Below are 19,421 nucleotides of genomic sequence, written 5' to 3'. Positions count from 1 at the left end.
CGTCGTCCGCTAGGGGGTTAGATGCGCGTGTGCACCCACTCTAGCAGCAGACGTGGCACTGGATGTACGTGTGCACCCACACTGGTGACGATCGCGACGAACGGCGGAGCGCGAGGCGGTGTGGCCTGGTGCCCTCAATATGTTCAGCTATGTGCGTGTGTGTGTGCGCGCCTCGAAAACAAAAGTGAAAGAGAGGGGGGGGAGGGGGGTATAAATGAAATGAAATGTTATACTAAAGTTATAATAAAGTCCTCAAAAAGGCCATAATGACCTATGGGGCCCGAAAGTTAAAAAGTGGTGGGGACGGGGGCGGGGTCCAAAAAAAAAAAAAACGACTTCCTACGCGTAGGAGAAGGAGACGGATATGCTACGCTTAAAAAAAGAAGGGAAGGGGGGGGGGGGGGGGGGGGAAGGCATCCTACGCGTAGAGGAAGGGGGGACATCCTACACGTAGAGGGTATGGAGAGAGGAGGGTACTTTACGCGGGCAACGGGGGGGGGAGGAGCAGGGGAGCGGCTAATGGTGGGGCTGTGCAGGCGGAGCGAGGGGGGGAGGGGGGGCGGGGTTGCGAATGCAGCGCGAGGGGAGGCGTGGCAGAGGAGGGGGGGAGCAGGGCACAGCAGAGGACCAGCGCGGGAGAGGGGCAGGGCAGGGGAGGTGCGGTGAGCGCGAGGGGCAACAGGGCAGGGAAGGGGAGCGCGAGGGGGGCAGCACAGCAGGGCAGGGGAGGGGAGGGGAGGGGAGCGCGAGGGGGGCAGCACAGCAGAGAGAGAGAGAGAGAGAGAGAGAGAGAGAGAGAGAGAGAGAGAGAGAGAGAGAGAGAGAGAGAGTCGAAGTCGCCATCGCCAGTAGCACTTGCCATCATATTCATTTTGTAATTGAATTGAAAGTCGCCCCAAAAGAAAAATCCACAACAAATATTCTAATTGTCAACTAGAAGTGCAAAATTCCAGCTATAAGAGCTACTAAATTTGCACTCCTATACCACTGCCAGAAAACAGTGTCAACAAAACACTGACATCTTGCTGACAATATCAACAGAATATCATGCAGTCATAAGCAAACAAGGATCTAGAGAAAACAAGCATTTTTTCTTACTTTAACCCTTCTGATGAAAGATGGTACAATGGCTAGCACTTTCACATCTCTACCCGGTGAATCTATGAGCCAGAGTAATGACCTGCTTCCTATGTCTTCCTCCAACAACTGAGCTACCATCAGATCATCAAGTACACAGTTCCATATAGGCTTGTATCAGCACATAAGTAAAGAAGGTTTTGCAGCCGACTAGAACAAATCAAGAGCCTTCTTCTGCATTTCCTGCTTCCACTTTGGTAGCTTGTAGAACTGCTCAGAGTCCATCCCAAATAACTCCTTGAATTCTTCTGGTGACAAGTAAGACTGGAAGGCAGAGCATTATATAAGAGCTTCAAATATATTGGACCAGAAAAAGAGAAGAAAATTCATAGCCGAATTCCTACTTTAGGTGAACAATGAATGAGGTCATCATTTCCAGCTTTGTATACTTACCTCTCTCCTTGCTGGATCCACTCCAGGAGCTGGATCTTCAGATTCTGTTTTCAAGCGCTCATAGCTTACAAATTCATGGGCACCATCACTCCCTGAAACATAACCAAAAATCAGTCTTACCCTCCGTGCTGTCTTCTGCCCCATGTCTAATGCCTTTAAGCCTTTCGTAAACTCGTGCAGGTACAAGATTGCTTATAATCTTTATTATAAGTAGCTCAAAGAGGCTGTTATAGCTCACAAAGGTAGTTTTTTATTCACAACGTATAAGAGGAAAAAATGCTTGTGATTTCATGCCATATTCTGTTTGTGAAACTTTCGGCGCTTTGATTAAGTGCTTGTGCTTGTCTACACACACATGAAGTGGCACAAATCACAACTGGAAGTGTATGTGGCTCTACAGGTAAAATAACGTCTGTAAAAGAAAAGCATGCATATGTGGTAGTGCTGTAACAGTGTAATAGGGCAGTATGATAATTAATTTCTTTTATTTCTTCATGGAGTTAGTATTTCAAGTCATGTTTTAGGATGTCGAGAGTCCATAGAAAAAGTTTGGTTTTGATGAATAAGTATGTCCAGTCCACAGGAAAAGTTTGCTTTTGATGAAAAATTTTCGTAGGAAATTTTTCATTAGGAAAATGTTTCATCGAAACCAAACTTTTTCTGTGGACTCTTGACATCCTGAAACATGACTTGAAACACGTAACTCCATGAAGAAATTTGAAAAAATTAATTATCACACTGGCCTATACAAACAGTGTTGACATTATAAAGGAGGTCTAGCTTTAGCTGGTGTGATACCTGTTCTGGCAGAAACTGCAGACCCTGTCACAGCTCCTCTTTGTGAAGCCCCGCTTGTCTACATGCATTTCAAAGAATCTTTAAAAATGAGCTCTTTTGGAAGGAGGACAGCTATAAAGTGAGTAATCTCACCTGAGCTGGTTTGCCCAACAGTGCAGAGAGTCGCTTTTGAAATGAATTGCCTTGAATCTGCAAATTGAGATAGCGAACAATACAGCCCACATAAGTGCAGAAAAGGGTCAGAAACCGGACTGTGAGGCATTCTTGCAGATAGAACCAGGTCACTCTCTTCAAAATGAAGGCCGGAAATCTATGGCTATTTACAACACAATCATATGCAATCTTCATGGGCTGCTGACAACAAAAATTTCCAGAATTTTTCCTTCATGCACCTTGTCACCCATTTCACAAATCATTTGGTCCCCCCTTCAGATCCCCTTTACACTCTACCTCCGTGTGAGATGTATATCACTTGTAAATGGTTTTAATTACAAGATTTCTCTCTTTCTTTCTCTACTTCTTGGACTCTTGCTAAGTACAGCCCTCTGAAAATGCTCCCAAACAATGTTGATTGGCAGAGAACTTCTAGAACATAGTAACATGGGACGCCCATTTTTGGGCTCCCCGTCCCCACGTCCTCCCCTTCAGCTCGACCTGCCGCTGTCCCCTTGTTTCAAACCCCTCTTGTGGAAACAAGATTCCCCTCTAAACACCATCCCCCGTTCCCCGCCCCAGCTGTTTGGGACACGGCCCATGTTACTGCGTGTTCTACAAAGACCACAAACTTGTTCAGAGAAAAGAGAGACCAGTGGGGTCGGCAAACACCTTCCGTAGCAAAATAAAAGAGAGAAGCATGAGGCATCCATAACCATTAGCCCTTCCCTCCCATAACAAATTTGTCTGTAGAGCTGTATAAACTAATCTTGTCAAAGACCATTCTATTTCAAGCACTTACCGACGCTTTCTCTGCATCCCATTCCTTGAAGCACTTGCAGAAGTTAAAGGGTTCATTCCCTTCGGTCACTTTTTGCACAGGAGTAGTTTCAGGACGTCCTTCAAGCGCGGCCGCTTGTTCTGCATATTTCTGCAACCAGCTTACCAGAAAATATTAGCATTTTATGACTTTTTTGGAAATTTTGCAGAAGAAAGGCTACTTACTTGACCCATATCCAAAGCTTGTTGTTTCTCTTTAACATCAGCATTTTCTCCAATCCACACAAACACTTCATCGTATGTATCAAGAACCATCACATCCTCACTAAGTAGGTCATTTTGTGTGAAATTGAACACCTCAATAGCCTAACAAATCCACAAAAATGGGACTTGAAATGTTTGTTTTTGAAACCAAAACCTTGTCCACTCAAGTGCAAAAGAGTATATCCTTACGTTCTTACCTCAAGCTTTCCTGTAAAGCCGTATGCGAGCGATACATGAGAAACATGCAAAGAGAACACACCAAGATTCAAAAATTAGCTATTCGGAACCGCAAACAGTGATTTTTCCAAGCAAATTCACTACGTCTAGAAGGTAACACTTGGACAGTTTATCTCTACTTCTTAAGTCAAGATAGAGAACCATCAAATAATGCAATACGGCAAAGAAAAATCAAAACAGAGACATACCCCTCACTATTGAGCAGGCAAACAGCCGGGGATGCACTGCAACCTTGCTTCTTCCATCTTCAGAACCCACAGAGTCACCACCTAAATCGAAGTTTGCTCGGAAAGGTGAAGTCTCTGACCCCTCAATCACCCTAGTAATATGAGTATGCTTAGGTCTGTTTTGCGCGGTCAGAAGTTCCTGCAACACAAAGAAAAATTTGTGTACTCAATCTCATGTTGCTTAGCAGTGCTACATAAAGGCATATTTCCGTACCTCTGCAGCCGCATAAGCTGCCTTCCTTTCCTCAAGAGAAGTCATGCGACCACTCCACACGAAAACTTCAGTTCCACAATCAAGCACAAAGCACTTCTTTGATTCTAACAAATCCTTTGTCAGAGGTGTAGCATCTAATTCAAGCACTTTTCCTTCTTCCACGCTGCCTTGAACAAAACATTAATCTGTCAAGCCATGCATCAGCACTTAAACAACACATCACAAATTCAACATATACTATCACTAAACTGATGGGTGGTAAAGATGCCACATAAACGTTGCAATCTGTACTACATAAATAAGAACTTTTAGATGAAGATGAGACTAGAATGGGTCGTTTGTGTTTATGAACAGTAAACTTCATTTACTGGGTAAGAGGATTTACAAACAAGGAGGAAACACCAAAGAAAATAAAGGAACATAAGTAAAGTTCCCTTTTAGATGCTTACACGTAAAACTTTCTAGTAAACGTATCAGAAACAGGATCATTTTCAGCTGGATCCCTGTTTCCAATAGGCACAAGGCCACCAAACAAATTCCAAAATTCTCCAGCACCAGTTTCATCATCGAGCTCACCATCATCTGTAAGAACAGTTGAAGATATAGCTTCAATGCAGGTTAGGCAAGGTAACCAAGCAAGCATAGCCCTGGCAAAAGCAGCAAAAGCTCCAAGGTATGTGAAGTGGGAAAGACGATTACAGATAAAGCAAGCAATCTTCATTAACAAATTTCTTTCAGCCCTCACCAATAACTGCAACATCACAGGTTCCTTCATGGTATGTATCTTTGATATACTGTACAACCTCCAATGCCTTAGCCCGTTCCTGGATGCTGGATGTTGAACCATTGAACTGATAAATTTTTGACTCAGTATCCAATATGAAAACATCATCGTGATTGAGGCTTGAAACGGAATTAGGAACCTGCAGAAAAGAAGTATTTGCCTTCAAATAGGATGAAAAATAACACGCAAAATATGATGGCCCTTGTATCAACTTCCGTGATAACCTGTGTAACTCTGACAGCACGCCGTCCTTTGCAAGTATAAAGTCGGGGCTCAAACTTCTCAGCCTCTACCTCTTTGAACCCTGAAGCCACTCCACCGTCAAGAGGAATAATGCATGGTTTGAAATATGAAAGAAACTTGTCTGTTTCATGGCTCTGAACTTCCCTGTACTGGACAGCGCGGTCTTCTAGAATTGTATCAAGTTCAACAGTCTTGATTGCTGCTGTGCCAGCTTCATCCTTCATTAAAAAAGTCCAATCATGATCAGACCAAGTTTACTCCATGGAGATTGGGCCAACTGGTCTCAATCTCTCAAGGAAAAAGAAAACAAAGGACCCTCTACTCCACGGAGGTTGGGCCAACTGGTCTCAATCTCTCAAGGAAAAAGAACACAAAGGACCCTCTAAGCAAACCTGGCTAGTCGCTTTTCCGAGCCAGAAATGAACATCATACTGAAACGCTCCGCTTTTCAAAACAGTTGTCTGCATGAAAAAAAAATAACACCACATTAATAAATGGAAAAACATGAGAGCTTGATGATTCATCCTGAAAGGAAAAAAACAATCAACATTGAGCATTCCTCATTTTTGCATCATAACCTAAGAGCATTTGATATAACCCTCTACAGAGATCAGCTAGTCTAGCTTTGATGCTTGAGCCTCTTAATCTCAAGGTTATTGGTTGAAGTCCCCTTGGATCTCCTCATGATAGAAAGGACACCTATGTCAGTTGGTGTGCCTTGCCGTGAGCACTTGAGTGATTTGTCCTCCTAGCGAGATGCCTCCTTTTGTCATTTTGGTGCACGGCCATTGCAGGGGTTGCAGGAATACCTATACAATGGCTCAGAAGAAGCTCTAGGAACTGAGTTTCTGTCATAGCTCTAGAGATTAAGTGCACACAGAAAACACAATAAGTCTAACACCAAGAACAGCACCAGATTAGCTAATTAATCTAGTAACAAGGTAGATGATAGAATGTAGCCACCATTGAAGGTAGAAAAACTAACAACTGCAATTTGATTTGATTGATACTAATAAAGATTTGACAGAGGAGATCGGCATGGCACTCGTGGCGGTGGCCACAGTGGCCTCGACGTCAGATTTCTAGTCAAATGACAGGTGTCACCACTAGCTTCAGCCAGACAAGGGCTTGCGAGTAGCAGAGAGGGGCAATGAATGCTCCCTATAATTAATTTGGACCCTTGTGTTGGAGTTCAAGTTAGTGGTGTTTGGACCCATAGGTCGGAATTCAATGCACATGCATCTGTCAGGGAACCAATCAGACGTCAAACACTATGGATGGGCGCGCCAATTCATTGTTGTTGGTCAGATCATGGACAGGATGTGTTCCACAGTTCATTATCTTGGAGTTTTATATTTTGGACATGATGTGTTCACAGTTCAAGAATGGGGATTATTGGACGTAGTATGGTCTACAGTTTAGAGTTTCTACAAAGGCAACCGATGCTCGAGATGGCATTACTTTCAGGTACAAAGTTGAGGAGAGCAACACCGAGGTGTATCCAATATCCCGGTCGGTGCTAGGATGTCCATGGTAGCTTCTTCATCGACTTGGTCTCACTATTGATGTCCATTATGAGTTGCAGAGAGGGTGTTGAGTTTTGGCATCTCAAGTGAACTGCCCAATGTGACCCCATTATTTAGTTGGTCTTTTAGGTATTTATTTTACTTATTTGTCAAAGTCTTGGGTAGAACAATTTACTGGGATTGCTATACAAGCAATCCATTGCCTCCATTGTATACACATTCAGTTATTCATTGCCAACGTTGATTGGTTCAAGAGACTCTCTCTCTCTCTCTCTCTCTCTCTCTCTCTCTCTCTCTCTCTCTCTCTCTCTCTCTCTCTCGGCCTGACATAGACGTTAAAAATCTTTCTTTCTTTTCTCTCCCCCCCCCCCCCCCCCCCCCCCCCCCGAGTACGTCAGTGTATGCACCACCCAGAGGACAGTCCCCCTTTTCTATTTTGGATGATGACATCTGGGAGTTCTCTAGAGATGGTGACATCATCACTCTAGGGGATTTCAATGCTAGGATTGCTCATCATCAAGCAGTTTTTTATGATACTTCAAAGGAGATGCTGAGAGAGTTGGATGTTGTAGATACGGGCCTATCACAAGATGGGGAGCATACTGAGTATGGACGACACTTGATAGACATGGGGACTGCACATGGATTGGTCATCTTGAATGGCCTACAAAGATTTCCCGCTGCGGCGGGTTTTACATGCTTTCCACACAGACATGGAGCTAGCACAGTGGATTATGTCATGGCGCAGCCGAGTCTCATCTCTAGTATCCAAGACCTCACAGTTGGACCCAGACCTGTTGGTGTGGCAATGGACCATGCTCTTGTGTCGCTGACCATCTCTTTCGAGTTTAGTGTAGCACACAGGCCACAGGCAACAACTCCTACTTGCTACACCTTCACGGGGGAGACGGACTCTCTATACATAGATGGGATCTACAGACGCTTGTGTACACAAGAGCCAGGGCGACCTTTGGAGGAGTTTACTACTATACTGACACAGACGTTACATGATGCAGCCACAGAGGCATAGCCACACACGCAACCTGAGCAGAGACGTCGTTTTGGGAGCATGCCCCGGAGCAGCTGGTATGATGAGGAATGCCGCGAGACCAAAGCTAGACTTCAGAGGGAGGTGCTTTTGGGGGACATCACTCACAGAAAGTCACAGATTGACTTCCGACGCCTAGTGCGACGGAAGAAGAGGGCATTTTTGGCTCGCCTAGAGCAGGATCTATACCAGCTATTCTTGAGTCAGGACTCACGTGAGGAATGGCGGCTCTTTCATGAGCACTACCCCCCCCTGCCATTACCTCTACAGAGGCCTGGGGCCAGTACGCGTCATCTCTGTACACGATTCCTGGACAGCCGCCCCTTCCCGATCCCCCTGATCCATACCCCCACACATGTGCTTTTTTCACCGCTGAGATGGTGAGGAAGGCCATTGACAGGATGAGGATTGGGAGAGCATATGATCATGATGGCTTAGTGGCTGAGCACTTCATGCATGCCGAAGATCTACTACCAGAGCTCCTAGCAGTTATGTTTAATCATGCCATGTGTGAGGGCTTGCCTGATACTTGGAGCCTATCTACGATTGTACCTATCTTCAAGTCAAGAGACCCTACGGAGCCTGGGAATTATCGCACTATCATGATCGGACACACATTGGCACGGTTGTACGCATCCATTCTTGAGCAGCAGCTCAGTAGATGGGCAAAGAAGGAGGGGTTACACGCAGCCGGGCAGGTAGGATTTAGGAGAGGTTTTCTACTCTTGACCATATCCTGACGCTCAAAGTCATCATTGAGGAGGACAGATCGCATGGGAGACGGATCTATTGCAGCTTTGTGGACTTCCGCAAAGCATTTGACACAGTACCCATAGCTAGATTGATGCGCAGATTACAGGAGATGGGAGTACCCAAAGAGCTCATTTGGGGGGTCATGGCACTATACAAGTCAGTAGTAGGGCATGTATGCACCTCAGAGGGCCTATCTACAGCGGTTCATTCCACTATTGGGGTGAAGCAAGGTTGCCCGCTCTCTCCTACTCTGTTTGGTATGTATGTGGATGAGGTTTCTGACTACATTGAGAGAGATGGTGATAGAGGTGCACAACTGGCAGGAACATGGATTCCACTATTGTTATATGCTGATGATATTGTGTTGATCTCCAACTCTCCGCAGGGAATGCAACGTCACTTGGATGCTTTGCATAGGTTTGCCCATGAAAGTGATTTATTTATCAACCTTGGTAAAACCAAGGTCATAGTATTTAATACCACCCCACAGTGGATCACGAGGTCAGTGCCCGCATTCACATACGGCCAGGAGACAGTGGAGTATACAGATACTTACACCTACCTTGGAGTGGTTTTAGTGGACCAGCATTTTCATTGAGAAGAGCAACAGAGACTAGATTGACTAGAGCCCATGCAGCATTGGGTAGAATGGAGAGGATGTGTTCACATGTTCAATTGCAGGAGCCTCGGATGAAGCTCTGGCTCTAACACCCCGGTGGCTTCTGCATTGCTCTATGGAGCTGAGATTTGGGGAACTTCATTGGACCATCATGGGAGGACGGGTCGCACTGATGGATGGAGGGACATGGAGAAGCCACTAGTCTCTATGATCTCACGGCTCATTAGAGCCAAGGCTTCAGTACCACGAGCCACTATCCGAGCAGAGCTAGCTGGCCCCCCACTAGTGGTTGAGGCGCTCACCAGATCTGTCTCCTTCATACACCGCATGTGGGAACTTCCCAGAAACAGATATGCCCGCCTTGCACTTGAGTCCTCTCAACAGTTAGCCATGCAGGGAGATACAGCATGCTGGTATGGGGAGATGACATCATGGTTTCAAGCACATGGGTTCAACATAGACAGACTGCCCCCCTTCCAGTACTCACTGGATGCACCCTCTCTGACGCTCACACAATCCGAGATCACCAGGCTCATCCACCAGGACCTGACTCAGCTAGACACCAGGAGGACATGGATACAGCCAACACAGGAGCTGGCACGAAGATGGCTTTCTACAAAGAGCATCTTCTCCCGCTAACGGAGGACGGTTTTGTGAGGAGACCAGATACATGGACACTCACTTGTCTCATGGGATACGATGTGCTATTGGCCAGATATGCACATCTTCACACCAGCTGAGAATCGAAACTGGTAGATACAACAGAGTACCAACAGAGGCCAGGACATGCCCCCTGTGTGACCTAGAGCCTGAGACAGAGTTGCACTACACATGCCACTGCCCCGTCTACTACGAGATACGCGGCCGCTTCCATTGCTTGTTCAGAGAGGGCTTTGGACCACTCTCCAGAGTCATGCGGTACGAGGATCAGAGATGCTTGGGTCTGTTTTTGCTCGAGCTACGCAGATAAAGAGAGAGCATGATGAGGGGAGAGGCCAGCCAGTCTCAGAGACGGATCACAGACTTCTTTAGAGCAGACATTGGACGTCCGGAGGAGCTACTACCACAGGAGAGCTCGTTGCCTCACACCTGAGGCACACTGATTCAGATCGACCAAGTGATCGAGCTAGGGAAATCCAGACGCCCACGACTGCAAAGGACTACACAGCATAGACGGAGGCTGCATCAGAGGATTCGGATCACTTTGGCCCGACATGCACGACGCCAGGTCAGGCTATTCCAAGGAGGAGATTGATGAGATCCGCCAACGACCGATGCTAGATCTTTTGTGATCTGTGATTTAGCTATTGTCACCAGCGTGTGACTACTATCTATCCTTTTTGTTGATTTCTTTCTTATTATCTATTTACTTTCACTTTTTGGAAACACCCCTCGGGAAATCTAACTGCCCTGCATTGCATAGCTAGTGTGGAACTGTCCAGAGGGAGTCCAGGCCTGAGGGCAAGAGAGCACTAAGGTTGGACAAGGACTATGGTTAGCCAAGTGGGGTCATTGACTAGCCAAAGTGGAATCCTTTGCTACAGAGGCTACATTTCAGTTTTGGATGTGGCCGCAGTGTACAAAGAGGGTCGGATGACCTAGAAAGATACAATGGCAGCATCTCCTAAAATTTAGGGAACTGCTATTTTGGGACCTGAAAATGTGTTGACGTCATTACCTCCGGAATGATAAGGGGAACATTTTCTTACTCTGTCGTGAAGTCAACTGGGCAACCGGTTGGGATATTTTTAGACGGCAACCCCGAAACGGGAAAATGCTTGTAAATGTGCCAAGTGGCACCTTTTGGTGCACTTGCCTCATGCAACAAGAAGTGGCGCTGAATTTAGGAGGGGGAGAGCCTCATTTTCAGATTTGTCACAGGTTAAGAGCTATGGAGTGCTTGCTTTCCCTCTTATGCACAGTGCGGTGCCAGGAGTGATGCCCTGCACGCTACGCACTGCCCTCTCTCTCCCCTTTGGCAGTATGTTATGCCCCTCTAGTGGGCTCTTCATTTGACCAATGTACAGTTGTGTGGGTTCATGCGCGATTGCCGAGGCAAGAGCCTCTTGCACAAGTACTGGATTAGCTAGCGGCTAATCCCCCCGCACGTACAGGTGAATTCGGAGAGGTTTCACGCCAGAAATCTCGTCCGATTCAAAGGGCAAGTAGCCCTACAGGTGCGGGAGCTCGAGGACTTGCTACGGATGCTACCGGCATGCGAAACGGAGCCCGAAACAGTAAATTACAGCCTGCTGTGTATTTTTGCAGGTTTAGGGTTTTGGCCCTAAACGGACCCTAATACCCCCAGGAGGTTCGGGGACGCAAGGGGACCGCTGTCCAGGCGATCTGGGGCATTTTCAGGGCTGAAAACAGAGAATTCAGCGTGTTGCAGATTCTCGCCAGGTTTTGCAAAGTGCCCGTATGCGTCGGGAAAGTAGGCCAATGCGTGGGAATACTGACTGTGAAGGGTTCTAGTACAGTTATGCTGCCGAAATCGGGCTGGAACAGTGGAAATTCAGCCGAATTTGTGCAGGGCAGCTTGTAAAGAACCACAACGTATATTCCCTCTTTTGAACAATAAAGAAATACCGAAAGGGGCGCCTAAGTTAGGGGCCAATCTGGTGTCCGTCTACTCATACAGGTGCAATCTAGCAGCCTGTATCCCTCTCCCCTTTGTTGTGTCTTGAAAGTACAAGTAAAATAGACGACTAATAATGGGTGAAAGCTAAATCAAGGTTTGAAGTAAAGTCTACCGCCCTTTTTGGATTGAACAGGCCGGTTACATGGTTTCATTGCCGGGATTTGGGACTATGCTCCTATTACAGAAGGTTTATCCGAAATTTCGCTGAGATTGCTTCACCTTTACATGCTCTTCAAAAGAAGGCAGTCACCTTTAGATGGACACAGAAAGAGATTTTAGCTTTTAATCTCTTAAAGGAAAAGATGACTTCGGATCCAGTCATTGTGTTGCCAGATCTTAGGAAGTCATTTGTGGTCCAGTGTGACGCATGTGGTAGTAGCATTGGTGCAGTGCTAATGCAAGATGGCAGGGTAGTAGCCTATGAGAGCAGAATTTTGCAAGGGCCAGAGATGACCATGCAGGTCTATGAGAAAGAGTTACTGTCTGTGATTCATGCGCTCTTAAGTTGGAAACACTACCTGCTGGGTGCAGATTTCGTTGTCCAAACGGATCATCAGACCTTGCGGTACTTCTTGACACAGACAAAGTTATCTGAGAAGCATATGCGATGGGCAAATATCTTGTCCATGTTCCATTTTCAGATTGTGCATGTGGAAGGCAAGAAGAACGTTGTGGCTGATGCCTTGTCAAGGAAGCCACAAATTTCAGCTGTGTCGATTCCTTATCATCATGAACTTGATGATATGAGAGAACAGTATGCAAATGATGAAGATTTTGCAAGGGTCTTCGAGCAACTAATGGATGGACAACGTCATGAACACTATCTTCTTAAAGACGGGTTCATGATGATGCATGGCAGATTGTGTGTCACAAAGCCATAGCGACGCAAAGTTATGGAAGAGAGTCACGTCCCACCGTATGCAGGGCATCGTGGTATCGATGCCACAGTTAAAGCGGTTGAGACATTCTTCTATTGGCCTACATTGAGAAGGGATGTGGATGCCTTTGTGCGAGAATGCCTAATATGCCAGAAGGTCAAGTTTGACAGGCAAAAGGCACCAGGGTTATTGCAACCACTACCTATTCCAGATAAACCATGGGAAAGTATTGCTATGGATTTTATCTTTGTTCTTCCGAGAACGCAGACAGGAAACGATGGTATTTGGACCATTATTTGCAGATTCAGCAAACAGGCTCATTTTATTCCTGTCAGGAAGAAGATAAAGCCAGATCAGATGGCACACTTGTTTATGAGCAATATTTTCAAGTATCATGGCATGCCACAGTCGATTGATAGCGATCGTGATCCACGCATGACAAGTTTGTTCTGGAGAGGCTTGTTTGAGAATATGGGCACCACGCTCAAATTCTCTTCGTCATTTCATCCTCAAACAGATGGGCAGTCAGAAGAGGCAAATTCTACTGTCCTAGATCTGCTGAAGTGCTATGTGTCAGAGCATAAAGGAAAGTGGGAGCAGTATTTGCCATTGGTGGAGTATGCATACAATAATACAGTGCATTCATCAACTGGCAAGGCACCCTTTGAGATAGTTGAAGGTGGCAAGAAAGTTCCTCCCATACTACATACAAAGGACAAGATATTTGAAGCAGATAAGTATGTTCAGGACATGGATGAAATGTACAAGAAGGTCAAAGTGGCCTTAGAAAGGACTCAGGCAAAGCAAAAGAGAGCAGCTGATCGTCACCGTCGTGAAGTGGTATATTCACTTGGTGATTGGGTGCTTTTACGCTTTGAAAAGGCAAGGTTAAAGAAGATGAAGGGCAAGGAAAGACTGTTTCCAAAGCTCAGCATGCGTTACTATGAGCCTTTTCAAGTATGCGACATAATCAGTGATGTTGCATATAGGCTGAAATTGCCTGACAGTTGGAAGATTCACAATGCGTTACATGTGAGTCTTCTTAGACCCTATGTGGGTGATGTGCCAGAAGATATGCCAGCTGAAGATCAGCCGGAAGTCGAGGAACTTGACGAGATCTTGGTCCCTGAACAGATTTTGGCACACAAAGAAAGGAAAGTGAAAGGCAAGGTTGCTAGCCGTTACTTGGTAAAGTTCAGAAACTATCCACCAATGGATGCTAAGTGGATGGAAGAAGGTGAACTTACAGAGTCACCAACTGTGTTATCACTTTACCTGGAAGCCTTCGATTTGCAACCTACCTTGACCCCTTGAGTTTCAAAGCTAAATGGATTGTCAGTGTGACAATGGCTTCTGAAACAAATGATGTACATGGTATTTAAGGTGAGCTCAAATCAAATACCTGTTACATGAATGTTAGAGCTGTACAGATTGTCAGTTTGGCAATTGCTCTTATGGAATGTCCAAAAGCTTGGTTAGTGCTATAGAAGTGAGTATTTCTTGTCAGTTTGTCAAGGATACATGATTGCTTCTATTGAAGAGTACATGTGTAACTGCATTCTTAAACTGTCGGTTTGGGTATGCTCGAAAGTGTTACGGGATCCAACGTGTACTATAAGACAGTGGAAAAATGTGCAGCTACCATTTTGTCATTGGAAAGTTAGTGACTCAAAGCAATGGCAGAGTGCGCAGCTACCACTATGTCATTGGGACAAGGTTCACACGCAGGCAATACATGAGTCGACGAGGTGTTGAATACACCAGGGTTGACAATGAGCATGTATGTGTCGTATATGTGTCGACAAGTGTTGAATACATCAGTGTTGACAGTAAGCATGTACGACATAGATGCAAACGAGGACGTTTGAGATTTCAAGAGGGGGGTATGTCACCAGCGTGTGACTACTATCTATCCTTTTTGTTGATTTCTTTCTTATTATCTATTTACTTTCACTTTTTGGAAACACCCCTCGGGAAATCTAACTGCCCTGCATTGCATAGCTAGTGTGGAACTGTCCAGAGGGAGTCCAGGCCTGAGGGCAAGAGAGCACTAAGGTTGGACAAGGACTATGGTTAGCCAAGTGGGGTCATTGACTAGCCAAAGTGGAATCCTTTGCTACAGAGGCTACATTTCAGTTCTGGATGTGGCCGCAGTGTACAAAGAGGGTCGGATGACCTAGAAAGATACAATGGCAGCATCTCCTAAAATTTAGGGAACTGCTATTTTGGGACCTGAAAATGTGTTGACGTCATTACCTCCGGAATGACAAGGGGAACATTTTCTTACTCTGTCGTGAAGTCAACTGGGCAACCGGTTGGGATATTTTTATACGGCAACCCCGAAACGGGAAAATGCTTGTAAATGTGCCAAGTGGCACCTTCTGGTGCACTTGCCTCATGCAACAAGAAGTGGCGCTGAATTTAGGAGGGGGAGAGCCTCATTTTCAGATTTGTCACAGGTTAAGAGCTATGGAGTGCTTGCTTTCCCTCTTATGCACAGTGCGGTGCCAGGAGTGATGCCCTGCACGCTACGCACTTCCCTCTCTCTCCTCTTTGGCAGTATGTTATGCCCCTCTAGTGGGCTCTTCATTTGACCAATGTACAGTTGTGTGGGTTCATGCGCGATTGCCGAGGCAAGAGCCTCTTGCACAAGTACTGGATTAGCTAGCGGCTAATCCCCCCGCAGGTAAAGGTGAATTCGGAGAGGTTTCACGCCAAAAATCTCGTCCGATTCAAAGGGCAAGTAGCCCTACAGGTGCGGGAGCTCGAGGACTTGCTATGGATGCGACCGGCATGCGAAACGGAGCCCGAAACAGTAAATTACAGCCTGCTGTGTATTTTTGCAGGTTTAGGGTTTTGGCCCTAAACGGACCCTAATACCCCCAGGAGGTTCGGGGACGCAAGGGGACCGCTGTCCAAGCGATCTGGCGCATTTTCAGGGCTGAAAACAGAGAATTCAGCGTGCTGCAGATTCTCGCCAGGTTTTGCAAAGTGCCCGTATGCGTCGGGAAAGTCGGCCAATGCGTGGGAATACTGACTGTGAAGGGTTCTAGTACAGTTATGCTGCGGAAATCGGGTTGGAACAGTGGAAATTCAGCCGAATTTGTGCGGGGCAGCTTGTAAAGAACCACAGCGTATATTCCCTCTTTTGAACAATAAAGAAATACCGAAAGGGGCGCCTAAGTTAGGGGCCAATCTGGTGTCCGTCTACTCATACAGGTGCAATCTAGCAGCCTATATCCCTCTCCTCTTTGTTGTGTCTTGAAAGTACAGGTAAAATAGACGACTAATAATGGGTGAAAGCTAAATCAAGGTTTGAAGTAAAGTCTACCGCCCTTTTTGGATTGAACAGGCCGGTTACAGCTATCCCACCTAGCGTTTCACACCTAGCTGTTTCGGATTCCATAGCATTTTATTATGTCATTTTATTTTATTTTGTCATTTTCATTACTCTGACTTTGTATCAGATCCACCACATTGTAACTTTCTGGTCTCATAGGTCATTCTGGCCTTTTGAAAACGTTAATATAACATTTCATTTCATCTCTCTCTCTCTCTCTCTCTCTCTCTCTCTCTCTCTCCACCATTCCATTACTCATTGGATGCACCATCTCTCACCCTTACACAATCAGAGATCACCAAGCTCATACGCCAAGACCTGACCCAGCTAGACACCAGAAGGACATGGATACAACCAGCACAGGAATTGGGCACGAAGATGGCTTTCTACAAAGACCACCTTCTCCAGCTTACGGAAGATGGTTTTGTGGCGAGACCCAGATACATGGATACCCACTTGTCTCATGGGATACAATGTGCTATTGGCCAGTTACGCACATCTTCTCACCAGTTGCGGATTGAGACTGGGAGATACAGCAGAGTACCAGCAGAGGACAGGGCATGCCCCTTGTGTAACATGGAACCTGAGACAAAGCTACACTATACATGTCGCTGCCCCGTCTACTACGAGATACGAGGCCGCTTCCATTGCTTGTTCAGAGAAGGTTTTGGACCACTCTCAAGAGTCATGGGATACGAAGATCAGAGATGTCTGGGTTTGTTCTTGCTCGAGCTGCGCAGACACAGAGATAGCCTGATGAATGGCGAGGCTAGGCAGTCTCAACGACGGATCACAGACTTCTTCAGAGCAGACACGGGACAGTCGCAAGAGCCACTCCCACAGCAGAGCTCCCCCTCGTCTCACACCAGAGGCACACGGATTGACCGAGCGATTGAACTGGGGAAATCCAAGCGCCCATGACTGCGAAGAACTACACAGCATCGACGGAGGCTACGACAAAAAATTCGGAGCACGCTGGCCAAGCATGCACGACGCCCGGTCAGACTACTGACCATGGAGGAAATTGATGAGATTCGCCAACGACCGATGCTAGATCTCTTGTGATTCAGCTATCCCAACAAGCCGCCCATTTTTTGCTGAGTCTTTTGCTTGGTTCACATCGATCAACTTAGGACCCCGTAGTATATATCTTTGTTTTGTATTGTTGTTAGGTTATTTTGTTACTCTGACTTTGTATCAGATCCACCACTTTGTACTTTCGGGTCTCATAGGTCATTATGGCCTTTTGAAGACGTTAATATAACATTTCATTTCATTTCTCTCTCTCTCTCTCTCTCTCTCTCTCTCTCTCTCTCTCTCTCTCTCTCTCTCTCTCTCTCTCTCTCTCTCTCTCTCTCTCTCTCTCTCTCTCTCTCGTCTACCGACTACACAGAAACCCTAAGCTCCTCTGCTCGTCTCCCCCTCGGCGAGGGCGGCCCTGTGGGGGGGCGTTAATGCGTCAGCCCCGCCCAAGGCCCAAGCTCAATACAAGCCCACTGCCTGCTGCTGCCGACCCGCCACAAAGGGACTTCAACTGCGCCCTCCTGTCGAATTCAATTGCGCCTGAGGCTTCTCTGCATACAACACAGATTTTTTGTTGCCGACGCGACTATACAACTGCCGACTACACAGAGCGCTTCTTTGCCGACTATACAGCAAGCACATTTGCTGCCGACCCTAAGGCTTTAACTTAAATTAAAAAGCCTCTGTTCCCGCCTACACAGAGCACCCCTCAGGTCTCTGGTTTTCGAGCTAGGTCTCTGTTTTTGAACAGTTTTCGACTCACACCCTCAACAAGAAGGTGAACTTGTTTCAAGTTTTCAAGAGCTCCGAGAACATGTTCTCACCAAAGCCTCCAGCAAGCGAGAAGATGGCCACCAACAGCCCCAAAACATCGGGGAGAGCACGGGCTAGCTTTGCCGCTGTCCTCGCAGCTCCTAGCAAGACAGACCGCATCGGACAATTGCAAGCTGCTCTCGACATGGTCATGGAAGAAAACCGCGACCTCAAAGCGCGCCTTAGCACGCTCGAGGCACGATTTGACTCCATGATCGGCCTCACAACAGACAAGGTGAAGGAAGTCGAAGAAAAGGTCACTCAAGCTCATACGATTGCACTCGCCAAAGTGGAAACTTGTGTGAAGACAGAATTGCGGGAGCGTTAGCTTCAAGAAGAGAATGCCCTCAAGCTTCGCATTGGAGGGCTGCCCCAAGCATGGGATGAGTGCCAACAAGACTTCTGCAAGTTAATCGACCTCCTCAACGAAACTCTTAAACCGGTCCATATCGACTACGATCCGGTGGAATGTATCGTCAACAAGTTCAACACCAAGCGCACACCTAGTGGACGTGCCATTCTTGAGTTCAAAGACAAGGAGGAAGGGCTCCGATTACTCCAGCAATCGCGTCTCCTTAGAGACACCGGATTTTGGATCACCGAAGAACTCACCCCGACACAAGTCAAGCACAAAGGTGAAGAGTTGAAAAAAGTGCGTGAAGCACGAGCCAAAGGCAAGTGGGCAGTATACCGCGGAGGGAAGGCCATCATTCAGGAGTTTCAAACGCCTAAACTGGCCCCTACCCCATAGGACCTCTCCTTAGGCTTTTATTTTTCTTTTGATGGACCCTCAGTCCTTAACTGATATGTATCGATTGCCCGCACTTAGAAGAACTGGTTGTAATGTTTTGTTTTTGGTCCCATGGGTCATATCTGACCTCCGTGGACGATAATTCAATCTATCTATCTATCTCTGCCCCCGCACCTGCCCCTGCCCCTGCCGGCGCGCCACTATGCCCGACTGCAACCCCACGCGCTACTGAGCCTCTCTCTGTGCTGCTCGCTGCTTGCGCACGCTGCTGCCTGGCTTGCGCTCTGTCCCCCCGCCTCTGCCCTCGCGCCCACAGCCCTGCACCCCCGCCTCTGCCCCGTGCGCCCGTCGTCCTGCACCCCCGCCGCCCTGCCCTGCTCGCACGCTGCCCTAGCCCCCCAACCTCTACACGTAGCATGTCTCCCCCCCCTTTCCTACGCGTAGCATGTCTTCCCCCCCCCCCCCCCCCCCACACCTCCCTCCAATTTTCTTTCACGCGTAGGACGTCCATCCTCTACGCGTAGGACGTCAACTTTTTTTTTTTTTTTTTTTCCCGCCCCCGGCTCCCCCACTCATACTTATTCCCACCCCCCCCCCTCCCTCTCTCTCTCTCTCTCTCTCGTGGCCCCTTCCCCCCACTCTATCTACCATACTTATTCCCAAACCCCCTCCCCCCCCCTCTCTCTCTCTCTCTCTCGTAACTACCGTTTTCACCCCCGGGCCGTATATCTACCATACCCATTCCCACACCCCCCCTCTCTCTCTCTCTCGTAACTAACGTTTTCACCCCCGGGCCGTA

At 47.0% G+C, this 19,421-nt stretch overlaps 1 protein-coding gene and 1 pseudogene across 1 annotated transcript in view; one reads left to right on the top strand and one right to left on the bottom strand.

The window, feature by feature from the left end:
* Positions 1 to 844: 844 nt before the first annotated feature.
* LOC147463142 (villin-2-like) overlaps positions 845 to 19,421 on the bottom strand; it is a 31,643-nt gene continuing 13,066 nt past the window's right edge. Inside the window, exons 4-16 of the mRNA XM_086487480.1 lie at positions 5,623 to 5,691; positions 5,212 to 5,448; positions 4,949 to 5,126; positions 4,653 to 4,785; positions 4,204 to 4,366; positions 3,951 to 4,128; positions 3,723 to 3,733; positions 3,487 to 3,627; positions 3,284 to 3,412; positions 2,461 to 2,517; positions 2,329 to 2,386; positions 1,531 to 1,622; positions 845 to 1,401 (exon numbers count right to left, since the gene is read on the bottom strand). Of these exons, the coding sequence (XP_086343606.1) occupies positions 1,288 to 1,401; positions 1,531 to 1,622; positions 2,329 to 2,386; positions 2,461 to 2,517; positions 3,284 to 3,412; positions 3,487 to 3,627; positions 3,723 to 3,733; positions 3,951 to 4,128; positions 4,204 to 4,366; positions 4,653 to 4,785; positions 4,949 to 5,126; positions 5,212 to 5,448; positions 5,623 to 5,691 (1,560 nt within the window). The 3' untranslated portion in view covers positions 845 to 1,287. The remainder of the gene's footprint in view (positions 1,402 to 1,530; positions 1,623 to 2,328; positions 2,387 to 2,460; positions 2,518 to 3,283; positions 3,413 to 3,486; positions 3,628 to 3,722; positions 3,734 to 3,950; positions 4,129 to 4,203; positions 4,367 to 4,652; positions 4,786 to 4,948; positions 5,127 to 5,211; positions 5,449 to 5,622; positions 5,692 to 19,421) is intronic.
* Positions 15,799 to 18,795, top strand: LOC147463144 (uncharacterized; annotated as a pseudogene).

This window comes from Adiantum capillus-veneris, chromosome 2 (genome assembly GCF_014529385.1).
Source record: "Adiantum capillus-veneris isolate H3 chromosome 2, ASM1452938v2, whole genome shotgun sequence".
Classification (NCBI taxonomy): Eukaryota; Viridiplantae; Streptophyta; class Polypodiopsida; order Polypodiales; family Pteridaceae; genus Adiantum; species Adiantum capillus-veneris.
The sequence above is the reverse complement of the archived record's forward strand: the minus strand, read 5'-3'. Positions and strand labels throughout refer to the sequence as shown.